The sequence below is a fragment of the Plectropomus leopardus genome, chromosome 11 (genome assembly GCF_026936395.1).
Source record: "Plectropomus leopardus strain MGB_pleo_1.0 chromosome 11, ASM2693639v1, whole genome shotgun sequence".
Taxonomy (NCBI): Eukaryota; Metazoa; Chordata; class Actinopteri; order Perciformes; family Serranidae; genus Plectropomus; species Plectropomus leopardus.
The window spans coordinates 7,953,524-7,968,136 of NC_142186.1; the positions used below are offsets into that span (position 1 = coordinate 7,953,524).

The 14,613-nt window shown below is 39.6% G+C and overlaps 1 protein-coding gene across 1 annotated transcript in view; it reads right to left on the reverse strand.

The window, feature by feature from the left end:
- usp45 (ubiquitin specific peptidase 45) overlaps window positions 1–14,456 on the reverse strand; it is a 45,421-nt gene extending 30,965 nt beyond the window's left edge. The window contains exons 1-5 of the mRNA XM_042489707.2: window positions 14,148–14,456; window positions 12,739–12,849; window positions 12,040–12,209; window positions 11,109–11,209; window positions 9,128–9,228 (exon numbers count right to left, since the gene is read on the reverse strand). Of these exons, the coding sequence (XP_042345641.1) occupies window positions 9,128–9,228; window positions 11,109–11,209; window positions 12,040–12,209; window positions 12,739–12,841 (475 nt within the window). The 5' untranslated portion in view covers window positions 12,842–12,849; window positions 14,148–14,456. The remainder of the gene's footprint in view (window positions 1–9,127; window positions 9,229–11,108; window positions 11,210–12,039; window positions 12,210–12,738; window positions 12,850–14,147) is intronic.
- Window positions 14,457–14,613: the final 157 nt, after the last annotated feature.

Sequence of the window (14,613 nt, forward strand, 5' to 3'; positions counted from 1 at the left end):
TTTGTAACAACAGTCTGTGAAAGAATAAAAATAAAGGGCTCTATTTCTGTCATTCAAACTACAATTCCACCTCTGACGACGAATGTGGGTTGCAAAAGGAGAGTGGCGCTGTCCATGTTTTCACACATTGACTCCACAGGCAGGAGAGGAAGCAAGTCAATGTTATTTCTGAAGTATTCTTTACACAAAAAGGGCACAGGCAGTGGATGAAGGAGGCAAAGAGCTTCGTCAGTCTCTACCTGTGGCAATTCTCTATGCCCCTGCGAAATTACAGATTGATTGAACAACCCATCGAGGAGAAAAATGGATGCTGACAGACAGACAGATGGACAGAGTTTTCTTCATTTTAAAGAAGGATGTCTTAAAAAAACGGAGTAAAACTCCACAGAATGGTTGCAGCAACTTCAATGAAAATAGCTTAAAACATGCTCACGATAACAATGTCAATTTGACTTGCTTATTTTTTAAGTTATGAGATCAAATATTTAACATATTACAATATGTGACTGGCCTGCCACAAGAACTGCATAGGTTCCAACATATATAGGTAAAATAAAAAATGAACAAAAAAGATCACTTCTAATTCAGCTGGATTTGATCTGGATATAAGTGGAAAAACAAGGAAGGTTCTATTACATGAAGCATTAATAAGAAAACAAGTGAGAAGTCCTGAAGCTGTGCAGAGCAGACAGTGGATGATTTTCCTGTATAAATTACATTTTACACAAACTGTCTGCTGAAATCAATCAAATGTATACGCATACACCTCTAACGTACATTCGCTTGCTGTACCACTTGTTAAATACTAAATGACTGGCACATGGATGACTTAGAAATATTACAATTTTTTTATATTTGATTGACATTACCTTGGTAGGAAATGGTAAGAAATAACTGTCTTTTATTAAGAATGCAACATTGTGTAAGTTTTCACATGATTATTTTAAGCAATATTTTAAGAAGTAAAATGTTATCATGTTCATGATGTTTTAGCCCATTAAATATAAATTTGTATATTCTCCAATGCTGCCAAACATTTTCCAAAGTGCATTACAAGGTGTTCGGATTGATTTTGAACTTTCTGGAGAAGATGGAAATCACAATTTTAAAAATTTCTCGAGATGTCAAGACAGATTCTTTATGTTGCAGATTTTAGGAGCAGTCCACCTCTCTGACATTGGAGCATCCTTGAGTACACCAATGAGAGGAGACTGCACAACAGTTACTGCTCCATCACAACTGGATAGCCATATGACCTCATAAAAAAATACTTGAATGCTTCTGTCATATAAAATTACGCAGGAGGGAGAACATTTTCATTAATATCATTGCTGTACAATTGCGATGATTGATGAAAGTGCTATCACTTCCATAAAGAATTCAATGGGTTTTCTATATAAAATGAAACTACTAGTTCCTTTGTCATAAGCAAATAATAAGACATATCAGTGTGAGAAAAGGCAACTTCTTACAGGGACTGATGGTTGTACCTTAAGGCCTACAGGCTGTAGAGAAATCAATTAAATGCTGGTAAACACAAAAAGAGTTTGGTCCATGAGCACTTCACCCATATAAGCCAGTCAAGAGAGCAGGCTGGCAGCGAGGTCGCTGGCCTGAACCCGCTTATGTCCAAACTAAGGAAATTCAATTGAACTGTAACCGTCATAATCATCATAATAACCCGCACCTTTACTCTCTGCGTTCTCCTCAATATACAATGGCCTTGCCCTTGGATTTATTCAATTAATAGAACCACTCCTTGCACATTTATTGAAAAACCTATTCAACCTACATCAGTGGTAACTCCACTGCTGGCCGCTACTCCCTGAGCTTTTCCTCTTCAAGGCCAAGGACATAAGCGGCAGTGCCCTGGTCACAGTCGCAGGAATGTGAACCGTGGGCTTTTCACTTGTGGCCTGGCAATTTGCATTTTTGTACTAAATCACATTTTACTCAAAGGAATGGAGGTAAAAGGGCAACTTTTCTGTTCAATAGATTTTTGAAGAAAAATCACAGTGACTTGAACATACACACACACATACATAGTCTCTTTCAGGTGGGTCCGCAGTGCTCAGCTTTTCTTGGCTGCATCAGCTGTATTGATTTAAATTAACATTGCTCTGACTGAAAAATGTTCAAAACTTTTTTTTTTTAAAGAGCACTTTTAGGCTTGTCTCTTAGTTTGGGGACAAAGGGGCGAGGTTCAGCTTGTCGGGACGACATGCTTTAGTGGCACTCCACCCAGTGGTGCTAAATGCATCTGGCCCTCCACACTGGCAACATCTGGAGGCCTATTTCCATCTTCAATATGCAGCCATAAGGGAGCTCCCATATGTCAACGCGCACAATGCACGGAAAACAAGCGAAGATGGGGAATGACTGAAGCCCTGATCAGGAAAACAATCTGTGTATTTCAGGATTTGGTGTGAGCCTGCAAAGGTGTGAAGAGATGTGATAATGCAAGTGTGAACAGATGAGCAAAAGAGAAAGTCATTGAGAGAGAGAAGGAGTGTGTAAATGAGTGTGTTTACTTGTGCTGTTTGTGAGAGGATCCACAAAATCAACAGACTTCATGTAATTTGAGTGTAAGAGCTGCGACTGGCACTTCCTCTAAGAGGGAGCAGAGGAATGAGGAAACTAACTGGGCGGAATGGGGATGCCGATGGACACACTCTGCATCTGGGACCGTCACCCAAGGTAAACAATGTTCAGGGAGCCATCTGGTTGAGACTGGGGAGAGGGGGGGCAGAACGGGGCAGTGGGATGGAGGGAGGCAGTGGGTGGAGGGAAGGGTTGCAACGAGCACAAGCATATGGAAAAGCAGATTTTTCCTCTCCCTGCAGCAGTCAGCGAAGGCAAATGTCAGCATGCGCTGCGTCCACGCTTGACTGTGCTGCACTCGGCACCACCACCTGGCCCTCCTTGCTCAGCCACCGAGTATGGGCAGCAGTGACACTGTGGAGCCTTTCCCCAGGGTAGAGGAAAGCATCACGGTGCTTAGGATTGTCCACATGCACGCATGTACACCAACACCTCCTGCACTCCCTGTTCTTTTTCACACAAGAGATACACAAAGAAATGCGGGCCTTGTTTACTTTCTACAATAAAACAAAAAAAAATCCACAAAAGCCTAACTGAAATCTTTCAAAAGGCATACTGCTTTGTCTTGCATTTGTTTGCATTGTTTTGGCATTTTGACAAGCTGAAGCGGAGCCATCACCAGGCCTCATGTAAGAACAATTAAGCTCATGAATCAATAAACAAAAAGTATGCTTGTGCTCTAGATCTAACAAACAATGAATGTTTTTTTTTCAATGCCACTTTATTGATACAAAAGGGCATAAACAAGAGCTTGTAAGATATATATATATATATATATATTATTTTTTATTTAAAAAAAGCTTTTGAGTGGCTTTTTCCTAATCTGGTTCACAGTTGGACCGAGAGATCGTCAAATCCTATGGCCAGTGGGCTTCATGCCTCTGTGTTCACTCACAATGCAGCAGTGTGGAGGTTGAAGGCCGGCTCCCCTCTTGCAGAGCAGGCAGTCAAGAGGAAGGTCAGGCAACACCAAATGTCTTATTAATTCACTAATTTGTTGTGACTGCAGGGCACGAAAAGCCTGTTTCCTTGCCATCTGAGGCCAAGAGAACCCAGTGCCATGTTACTTACAGTCACACACACATACACAAACACACACACACACACACACACACACACACACACACACACACACACACACACACACACACACACACACACACACACACACACACACACACACACACACACACACACACACAGCTTTTGCTACCCACTATTTGGCCTACTTTCATGTGCGGTGGTGGGAATAAAGACAGGATCACCCTTGATTACCTCCATGAAAGCACCACCAGGGGACAAGCATCTTACTGGCTACTGAGTCGGCTGAGCTAAACTGACAGCAAACTAAAGACTCCTGTTTCTAAAACCAACAACCAGAGGCAGAAAATCAGGTGAATAAAGGTGCAGTGATCATACAACAATACTACTTCATTCTACTTCAGCCTTTTGCCAAAGTCTGTCAGAGGAGGACAAGTCAATCAAGATATCAATCTCAAGAAATTGAGCCCAAGAGCAAAACTGGACATGTAACTTTTTCTTAAACTATTTTCTGTTGGAAGTGAGTTTAAACATGTAGATTTAGTTTCTCACATCAGAGTCAATCAGCCACAGCATACAAATAGAATATGAATATTCCTCATACAGGCATGTAATATCCTTCCTACCATGATGGCACTCCATTCATTAAACTGGGAGCTAAAAATATAAATGACATGTTTGGCTTAAAATTTGAAATGAATTTCAGCAACAAAAAAAAGACTAATTGTATGGTTTACTTATTTTAACAAAAAGGTGTACTTCTAAGGTTACAACATTTAAAGTAAGTGTGCCAAGCAGAGGTTTTCCTATAAAATACAAGTTAAGTCATATAAATAAAGCCATCAAAGTGACGCAACAAATAAATACATAAGTATTCATGTTTTTTCAACATTGAAAAACAGCCAGCTCATTTAACATTTGTGCTTGGATGCTTCTTTATTAGTTATGTATGTAGGTGAACATGTAGCTGAGTGTGTATGTGTGTGTGCACAACAGACGAATTATAGGGATAACGCACACTTGCCACATTTTTGCAACTCAACTGTGTCCTTCAATGCTGTCAATAGCGGTCTCTCACTGTGTTTTGGAAAAGAGGGAACTGAACGAGGGAAAAGAACAATTCTACAAGTTTGAGAGGAAGCTGAAAAACAACAATAGCCATGCAGGGCCTGATTTTACACAATTCTGCCTTGTGCTCAATGGAGCTTGGACATAAAAATATAAATAAGTAAGTGCCTAATAACATTTCACGAAGCGTTTTTGTGGTTTGATATCACCAAAATTATATTTTGGATGAAGAAAAAAAAAGAACCAATACCTTTGCAAAGTCATTTTGGAGAAAATAATTAACATGGAAGATTTCTAAAGTTCCAGTGCGCAGGATTTCGTGGCATTTAGCAGTGAGGCTGCAGAAGTGAAACTTCTCCTGTGTACAAGGCATGTAGAACTGTAGTGGCCGACACGAAAATGCAAATGGCCCTTTCTAGAGCCAGTGTTCTGTTTGTCCATTGTAGGCTACTGTAGAAAAAACATGACGAACTCTGTGGTAGAGGACCTGCTCCATATGTCACCGCTCATTATAAGGTAAGGATAAAATAATGAAAATGCAATTCTAATTTTTTTTTATAAAACATATTTATGAACATTATATATCATTTCTGCCAAGATCTACCTAAAGCCTACACACTGACCTTAAAAGCGTATATACTGCAAATAGGCTGAAAAAATTGAGATATTGTTTTTTTTAGCCAATTGGCCCAGCTTTACTTAATGCACATTTTTCCTTTTTTCCTTATTATCTTTATGCCACAAATTTACTTGAAAGATGGGCCAGACCCTTTGTTAAATATAGATAGACACTGCCTTTATTCAAAAATATTTTTGCCCAACCAACAAAATGTCAGGAATCCAAGAAATTTAATTTATCATGATTCTATCAACTATGCCTAAATGTACTGAGGACACAGAGAATCAACTTTTAAAATAGAACTACCGAATAGCATTGAGCCAAATAAATTGTATAACAAATTCTTTAAGTTTTGAAATGAAAATACTTTACACAGTGTGGTAATATAATGATACAGTAATAAAGCAGTTGATAACAATCAGTACCATAAAACAAGACAGAGCGGACAGATTTCAATGAGAAACAAGCTCCGATGCCTATTCAGAACCAACATTTTAATTTGCGCCACAAAGACTCCCCAGCTGTGTTACAAGCTGGAGTCTAGCTCCCTGAGGTCAATTTGCTTTTTACTGGGACTCTGGTACTTGAGCTGAAGGCCTTGATGGTGAGAGAGCACAGTTAATCGACTTTCTTTCTACCCTGAGCTGTTGTTGTACAAAATTATTATAGATTCTAAAAAAAAAATCCTTGCTGGGGCTCTTTTGTGCTTGGGGTCTATAGGAAAAAACAGTACAACAGCAGCTTCTCCTGAAAACATGGCCTTCATGCTGAAATGCAATTTCACAAGCCCCTCAACAGACAACAACCGCCTATTTTGCTGCAACAATGGCTGCCCGCCTCTATACCCATTTGGCCGACCGGTGTGGAACAATTGGGTGGCAGGAATAGTGACAGGTAATTTAAAGAGGCAAAGGGGAAAGCTGTAGGAAGCGACTGCCCAGCTCGGCAGATCATTTCCCACCAGCGTGGACCCATGGTTGGTACCATGTCCACTAAAGGGCATCTCCACAAATACACAGACATATAAAACACACACATCCGCAGCCATCTCTGCTGATAACTCCAGATCTGGCATGAATGAGTTTGTCTTCAAAAACTACAAATTGTGATAAAGAAACTGCTTCGCTGCGAAAGGACAACGTGGAATGGAAAGAATATTAGGGGAAATTAAACTTGAAAGAATGCGTTTGTTAAGAGTGATGGAGATGGAAATTGGAAACTGGAAATGTGCAAGTTTGTACAGTATGCCTAATTTCTAAATACTTTTGTTAATTCTTGTGAGGTCCTGTTTGTCCCTAAAACTCTTTGTGCGTGGGTGTAGCCGAGTAAGACAAACTATAGGCCCTCTAAAAAAACATTTTACACAAAGAATCTGCAAATTCCTCAGGTATGTAATGTACCTGGCAGATAAAAGTTATTCAGATTCTGTTCTAGGGAGAGCTTGTGCTCTCTGCTGGAAATAAAACATTGTGAGAATTCAACTAAGTGTATTACTAAGATCATTTGTAGTGGCCAACAAACACATAACGCTGATCTAAATAACATAGTGCATTTGCATGAGTTAAACATTCATTTCAACATTCTGCGTATGTGGATCTCCGCTGAGAGTTAGTGCGCTCCAGCTGTTAGGCTCGTGTCGCTCTGACTTGTTGAGGACCCTGGCTCCCACTAGTGCAGCGCACAGGCCCAGAGGTGGTGAGACGTACAGCGGCTCCACAGAGGAAGCAAGGGACAGAAACAGATAGCGATGGAAAGACAAAGAACGACAGAGCAGTGGCTGAACCCCACGCAGCTGCTCTTGTTCTTCAGGGAACCCAGCCGGGAAGCATCGCTCAAGCGCCTAATTCCGCTAATGTGTGCAGTCATGCAATGTGCAGGGTGGGGGTGAGGGTGGGGGATTGCTGCAGCATCAATCCTGCAACTCTGACGCTGTGGCTGAGAGACTGATGGGGGACCAGCCTGGCTGGGCCTGGGCGGCTGGCCTCTGGCCACTGGGCTAAGCTGAAGTGGCCAGTGAGACCGAAAGTGGCGATGCCCACCACCCTGATCAGCCACAGCCTGTTAAGAGGCCTCTCAGCATGCCAGCACGAAGAAGAGGAACGTGGAGGCAAGAACAGACGGTGTATGAGAGCGTAAGCATGGAAAGGGGGTGGATGAGTCATATCAATATGGTTGAGTGACTGGGTGAGGAGGGCTCAGGTGGTCTGAGTGAGGTGAGAGGACATAAGACTGAAAGTAGGCAGCCAGGCAGTCAAATATCAGCATGAGCATTACACAATTCTCAATTTCTCCAGCATTTAACTTGAAAAATCATCAAATTCAAGTCATGTGCAATATATTTGTGATGTGTTTCTTTTTACTTTTTAGTGTTGTTGCACTTCGAGATGGGTATCAAGAACAGACACTTAACTGCTACCAATTCCTGACTGGTCGGTGCCGAAACATTGAAAAACTTCTGGACAATAAGTTCTGCTTTTGATATTTATGTAACAATTGTTTTATTTTTATCTTATTTTATCAAATTCTTTTAAAAATATTTTATTCTTTTTTTGCACTCACATCACTTTTTTTCTCTCTGCTTCTGACTCTTGAGCTGCCGTAACATGTGAATTTCCCCGCTGTAGGTTGGGATAAATTAAAGTCTCATCTTATCTATTTATTCATTCTAACATAGCTGGCATTTTTAAATTGCTATCTGTCCCCTAATGATGACAAATTTTCAAATTTTATTAACATTAATGTTCTTAGTTATCTGTTTGAGTTAGCTTCTGAGAAGCTCAAGGACTATAGTTCTTTGGCAGTTTGTAATTCTGTTCAAGTTTAGCTTCTGATAGTAAAGCAGCATTAAGGCAAATCACCTCCAGACATTTTTTGTAACTGCTCATCCCTCATAAAAGGAAACTCAGGAAATTTAATTACTTTTATCTCCAAAAATAAAGTGATGATCAAATAACTGCCGGATCTTTTCACATCCTTCATGTGATGTCTTTAGTTTTTGCACAAAATGATGGAGAGTAGTATCAGTAAGAGTATAGATAAGTATCAGCATTGATAAGCAGTATTGGTATCAATAGAGTCCTTACAATCCCAATCCCTGCTCTTCAGTGTAAGAGATAAATTCTAATTTCATGACCATATGAAGGCAAGAAAAGGGCTCCACAAGCCCTAAGCAGCTTCATAAATCAAAGGAGAAGAAGTTGCACCCTTAAGAAATAATGCCCGAAACACAGAGTGGTCTCACATGTCACACTGCGATGTTGCTTGATAATGCACATGTTGCTGTCTCAACACTGTCAGGTTGAATCCAGGGATTCAGATGACCACTGCCACCAGGGGGAGTAAGTGTACTGCAGCCATTCCCTTGTAAATAGGTTAAATGCTGACAATAGCACATTGTAACCTTCTGTATGTGACCAGGTGAGTCCATTCATCTGCATTACAGGTCACTTTGCCTGCCCAAAGACAGACACTACTCTGGTATTTGGTGTTATTGTGCTGCTAGCTTCTAATGCATAGCTCTGTGGACACTACAACATCAAGCATGCAGCCCCCTTGTTTAAGGTTCACCAGTGCAATTACACTGAATTATGTGCCATTCATATCTGAATACATTACAAGTTGTCTGTGTCCAAGGCCAGTCGTTTTCTCCTCTTTAACTGACAAGGTCTCTAAATGAAAGGAACTCCAACTGAAGTGACTTCAGTCTTGCTAAAACTTGGTGAAGATGTATGGGTATTATAAAAGCTTTTTGTTCATCAGCAGGGGGACAGACCTCCACGATGTTGCCAAACACCTTACCTGAAGTCGCCTTGATGGAGTGCTTTTGTAAAAAGTCCAGGGTCTGAGCCAAAGCTTTCTTGTTGCAGTGAGTGGAGAGCTCCTCATTACATTCAAAACACCTGTTACAATGAGACAGGTTCACAGACAGACACAGAAAAGGTTTAAGGTATTGTGGAATTTAAAAACCCTCAAACACTATTGTTGAAATAAACCATTATTTGAGAACAGAAATACTTGGTTTGAGTGGAAAACCATTTATACACACAATCGGACCTAATAATGGTGTGAAATCAGGGTTGGGCATTAACCATGGCCTCATGGCCCAAGGCAACAAAAAGTTACTAACATACTGATTCACTCGTGCCTTTAGTTCAACATTCTACAAAAACAGCCAACAGTACTTGTAGCTGGCTAGCTACGAATATGTTGAGCCTACAGAAGTAAGGTTTACAAATGTCGGTCCTTTGTGTCAACCCCTGAAGAAAAAAAATTATTAATTTAATTTATGAGTTTAAAAAATGAGAAATTTTCAATGTGTAACAATGACATTAGAGCTGACTTTCTCAGTACTGTGCAGTGAAACTACTTCAAATATACAGTATGTATATTTATATATATATGTAACATTCTAAGCAGAAACCCATTGTGCTTCTCAGAAAACCCATATGGAAACCGTTTTTATCATATTAGGACTTCTCTGATGATGTCACATATTAAGCAAGACTTGTTAAGTTAATGCTGTAATGTGAGTCTTCCTACTTTTTGGCCACTCAGGGCACTGGTACCATAACAGCACAAACAGACATGCATCTAAAATGTAGTGCCGTAGGTGTGAACGGGTTTTACTTCAGTGTGTTGTCAGCTGCTGCTCTGTATTGTCTGTCTGTGCTATGTCAGTGTCCTGTTCTGACGCCATCACTTATAAAGGTGTTTTGTATTGCTTGAAAAAATGGATCAATGGTCATGTCTTTCTTTCATTTCTAAGTGTGTCCCTTGTCACCTTGTGTTTCAATAATAGTTCAACAAGCTTGGTACCCGACGAAAATTATGTCCGCTTTCCCCTTTCCATTTATACATGGATATGTTATGTTCTAGGCTTGCCAGTGTTGAAAAGAAAACCATATTTTGAATTTGGAAGTTGTGGCTGAAGGACTGCCACAATCTTCATAGACAAACTGTGTTGTATAAAGTCACATCTTAGCGTATATTAGCAAGACACACGCTAACATATATCACATCGAGAGGAGCCGGCCTAATGTTAGATTACCAACATTAGCCAGGTTTACTTCCTCCCTATTTCTGTGCTAACATTAAAGAGATTTGGAAAAGGAAAGACGGGCTGGTTACTGACATGTTTTTAAGATGACACAATATCGAGGTTAACATTCCTTTGTCCAAGTTATCTGTGTAAGGCCACATGCTGCCCACAAAGTTACTTCTGGAGTTATATATTTGGATATGCACAGCGTCGAGCATCCCATTATGAATATATCCCTCCATCACATACTGTAGTTCCTTATCCGGGCTTCTAGAGGCTATGTTGCCTGCCTGATGCTTATCGACAATCTAATACACACTGCAGCACTCGCCTACATGGAACCAGCATCACTATGTTTCTTGTCATGCTTGTCTGACATAGCAACAGTATCTAAGGGGGGCAGGTCTTCTGTTTGGTCAATTAAGTGAGTCTCACTGTCAGTGTGTGAGAGTTTGCAGCCTTGCAAAAAACAGTTTCTGTACCGAGTTACATTCACCCTTGCATGTAGAGCTGACAATTACATGCACAGCTCAAATTTTACGTGCATTTCTGCGCATACATACGTGGTATTTCAAGCTCTGCCTACAGTGTGTGACATGCATCAAGAAACCCACACCTGTTGTGTTCTATGTAAACCACCACACTGCTGGTATCTTGACATGTGTCATCACAAGTTGACACACACTGGCATTTTGAGATTTTCATTGCAGTTTACAGTGAATGCAGTGTGAGGTTTCTCACCAGGCTTTCCATGTGCTCAAGCTGATGGTGATGCAGTGAGACTCTGGATGGAAAGCTTGGTGGTGCTTTTCAGCATGCTGGATCGCTGACTGGTTACAGCCCTGTAAGATATTTCATTTAAAAATATTTAGTTAAAAATACTCTGTAATAGGCAAAACATATATCCACAGCGCACATGGCCATGTTTAAAGACCACAGCTCATTTCCACCTCAATAAAGCCAAATTTGCACACGGTAAATTTGCATAAAAATACCTTAGGGTAACAAAATACTACTTCATATTTGGAAAGCCTTTTAGCCATATACAACACACTGTGGACCATATGTTCATATTCATGCATTTATGTCTTGAATTTATTTACAAAAGTATTTGTCGAACTATATCAAAAGCTGTGTGTCAATTAATGTTTTAAATAGTCCACATTTTAGAGAAACCATTTTTTATGTCCTGTTGGAAAAAGAAACATATCTCTTAAAATATATCCGTATTCATTTCAACGTAAAACAACGACTAAGTTTTTATTCTACTTGTGAAATATATTAGGAAAAAAAGTGTGCTTGCCTCTTTATAATTTCTAGTGCAATAATTCACTTAATCTTAATCATTGTAATGTGGCAGTTGTGGCGGTTAATTTCACACTGAAAGTTTTGATGGCTGACTGAACCGTACCTGCCTCCTTTTACATATGTATAAAAGTAAATAAATAACTAAGTTCATACACATGAAACAATTAAAGATATCATAATACTGATGACATTGTTACTCAACATTATAATAATAAAATTACTGTGTGCTAGAATTTTGCATATTCAAAAAGAATATCCCACATTCATTGCTAATATCTAATTTATTGCTCAGCCCCAGTGTGTTCCATGTATTGGGTTTGCGCTGTTTAACATTTGAAAAATAAAAAAATAAAACAATTCTTACCTGGAATCCACACTTTAAACACACCAGGATATCATGGGATGCTGCTGGCTCTCCATCGATCATGGTTCTCTCCTTCAGGCAATCAGAGCACACCAACCACACGCTGGAGAGCACTGACTTCTTCACCGAGCTCAGGTCCACTGCCTTACTCACATGCTGGCAAGTCAACCCTGATGAAAACCAAATATGCTGTAATAAGAAATGTTCCTTCTAATCACTTTTAGAAACCAAATCTGAGTGACAATGTTTTGAAATCGAGAAAATGTGCACAGCACCTGCTGTTAATTACATAAGGTGTTATGTAATTACATAAGCATATGTACAACCCACAGGAAGACACTGAATTTCATTAACATATGACCTTTTTTCTAGATCTCACAGGACATATTTTATCTGTAATATTATCTACAAAGTAGATAAAAATTACAAAAATGATCACTGATTAGCTGAAACCAATGCTGTTTTCCATGACAAATTATACAGTAGTATTATTATTAATTATAAATTACTTAATGAACTTGGTGAATTTTTAAAAAATGAAGTATGACGGCGTTCCACTAATATGAATATGTACCAAGCTTTTTAAGCATTACTACAGAGTTGATCCCATTCACCATCCACTGTGCTAGAACTCTGCTAAACTAAACTCACAGCCCCAATTTTAACAGTCCAGTGCCCTGTGCTGCTTCGGTGACCTACCACTGACTTCATCTGATGACTCCTCATCTCGAGGTTTCCTTGGTTTATTAGTCCGCTTAGTCATATCGGCGGCTTTCAAAGAGAAGGGGTCCTTTAGCCGCATCTGGAGCTCTGGATGGGAAGATGAAGAGCAAACATCAGTGTTACTATATAAAGTTAAACTACCTAAACGTAAGCATGCACTAAACCATAACTGGCAGGAGCATTTAACATACTGCAGCAAAAAATATTTGAAAACCAGCTACAGTGCTGTCTGTAAGCATCTGTACAGTAACATATATGTTGCTGTCTTTGTAATTCAGCATATTGAATCTAAAATAAATCAATGACTGTGAGCCATCTTAAGGCATTTTGCAGTGGGTATTTACACTCAGACCTAATGAACTCTGTAAGAATTGTAGCTGTTTCATTAGGGATGCAAAAAATATCAGCATTATTGATATCAGCACATATTGGCTTAAAAATGAAATATTTGAACTGGCAAACATGCTGATTTCTGCCTATATCACAAACAGATATTACTTTTTTATTGACAAAAAGAACATGTGAAAACATCAACCCTCAGGTGAAATATTTTCCTTATTTTGCACGATGACTGAATATTATGTAAATGGAAACCAACTTCAGCTAATCTAATTACTATATCATGAAATACACTCATCATTTCAAAAAATCTACTTGCAAGTCCCATGCAACCAATGGCTGTCTAACATTTCTATCCACCTACCAGTGTGGCTGGTGGATTTCAAAATCTACCAGTCACTGAAAAATATATCACAGGGTTTTTTTGGCTGGTAAATGAAGCAAATCTGGCCACCACTTGGATATTTTAATCAGGATTTGGCTGGTGCTTATGTCCAATCCTGTCAACATCCTACACACATCAGCAGATATTGGACCATGTCCAATCTGCTCATTTAGAGGGGCTTTCCACTCTCAGCCCTCAGTCTAGTCTCTAGCAGGTGGATCACTGCTCAGGTGCTTTGAAGTCAGGTCAATAACTTTGCCTGTCAAGAACATTACACAGTTTGGATCTCAAAACTCTATACATATGCATGTTACCACCCTCACGGATCTTTAAAGCCAAAAGACACATATCCTCAATCACGTTGCCATTTATAAGCCACTGTGTAGGACTACCAAGCCCAGACAACAGCTTATGTGTAACTGTCAAAGTGACTTATTTAGTCACTGAGGACTAAATAAATGCAGCTAAATAAAAGCTGACCCTGTAGTAAATGCAACTTCTCAGTAATTAACAGTAACACGTTAAAAAAAAAGCCTCAATTAGCAATGGCCGTCAGATTTCTGAGAATGAAAGGCCCACATGTCGTTAATCAGAGAAATTTAAGCAATGACTGAATCGCTTTTGCTCATTTAGATTTGGCGATAAAGCTGCATGAACTTACCTCTTTATTTTAGCTCCTATGTTGACTGTGTTAGCTAACCTGAAGCCAACAGTGAGATGTCAACTCTTCCTGGCTAGCAAACAAGCTAGCGACATTCGCTTGTCAGAATAAATAAAACATTAACAGGTGTGTTTTCTCCAACAACACACGGATGCCTTACGGCATTTCAACGCCAAGCATAGAGTACCAACAAAAACGGCTCAATCATCTCAATAATTCTTCATTTTTGCCTTTGACTTTGTAATCTTTTTCAAGCTATCGGTAGCACCAACTAGCAAGCCTTGTCAACATGTGACGCACTACGGCAGCTCGGTATGGCCGAATGATGCATTCAGGTACACTGGAAAATCTTAACAACACTAAAGTGTCACGGGCTCTGAGGGCTTCAAAAACTCAGTACAGAGATCATGTTTTAAAGAGACTAAAAATATAGAGAGGTGTTAAAAATACTAAGATGTCCTACTTT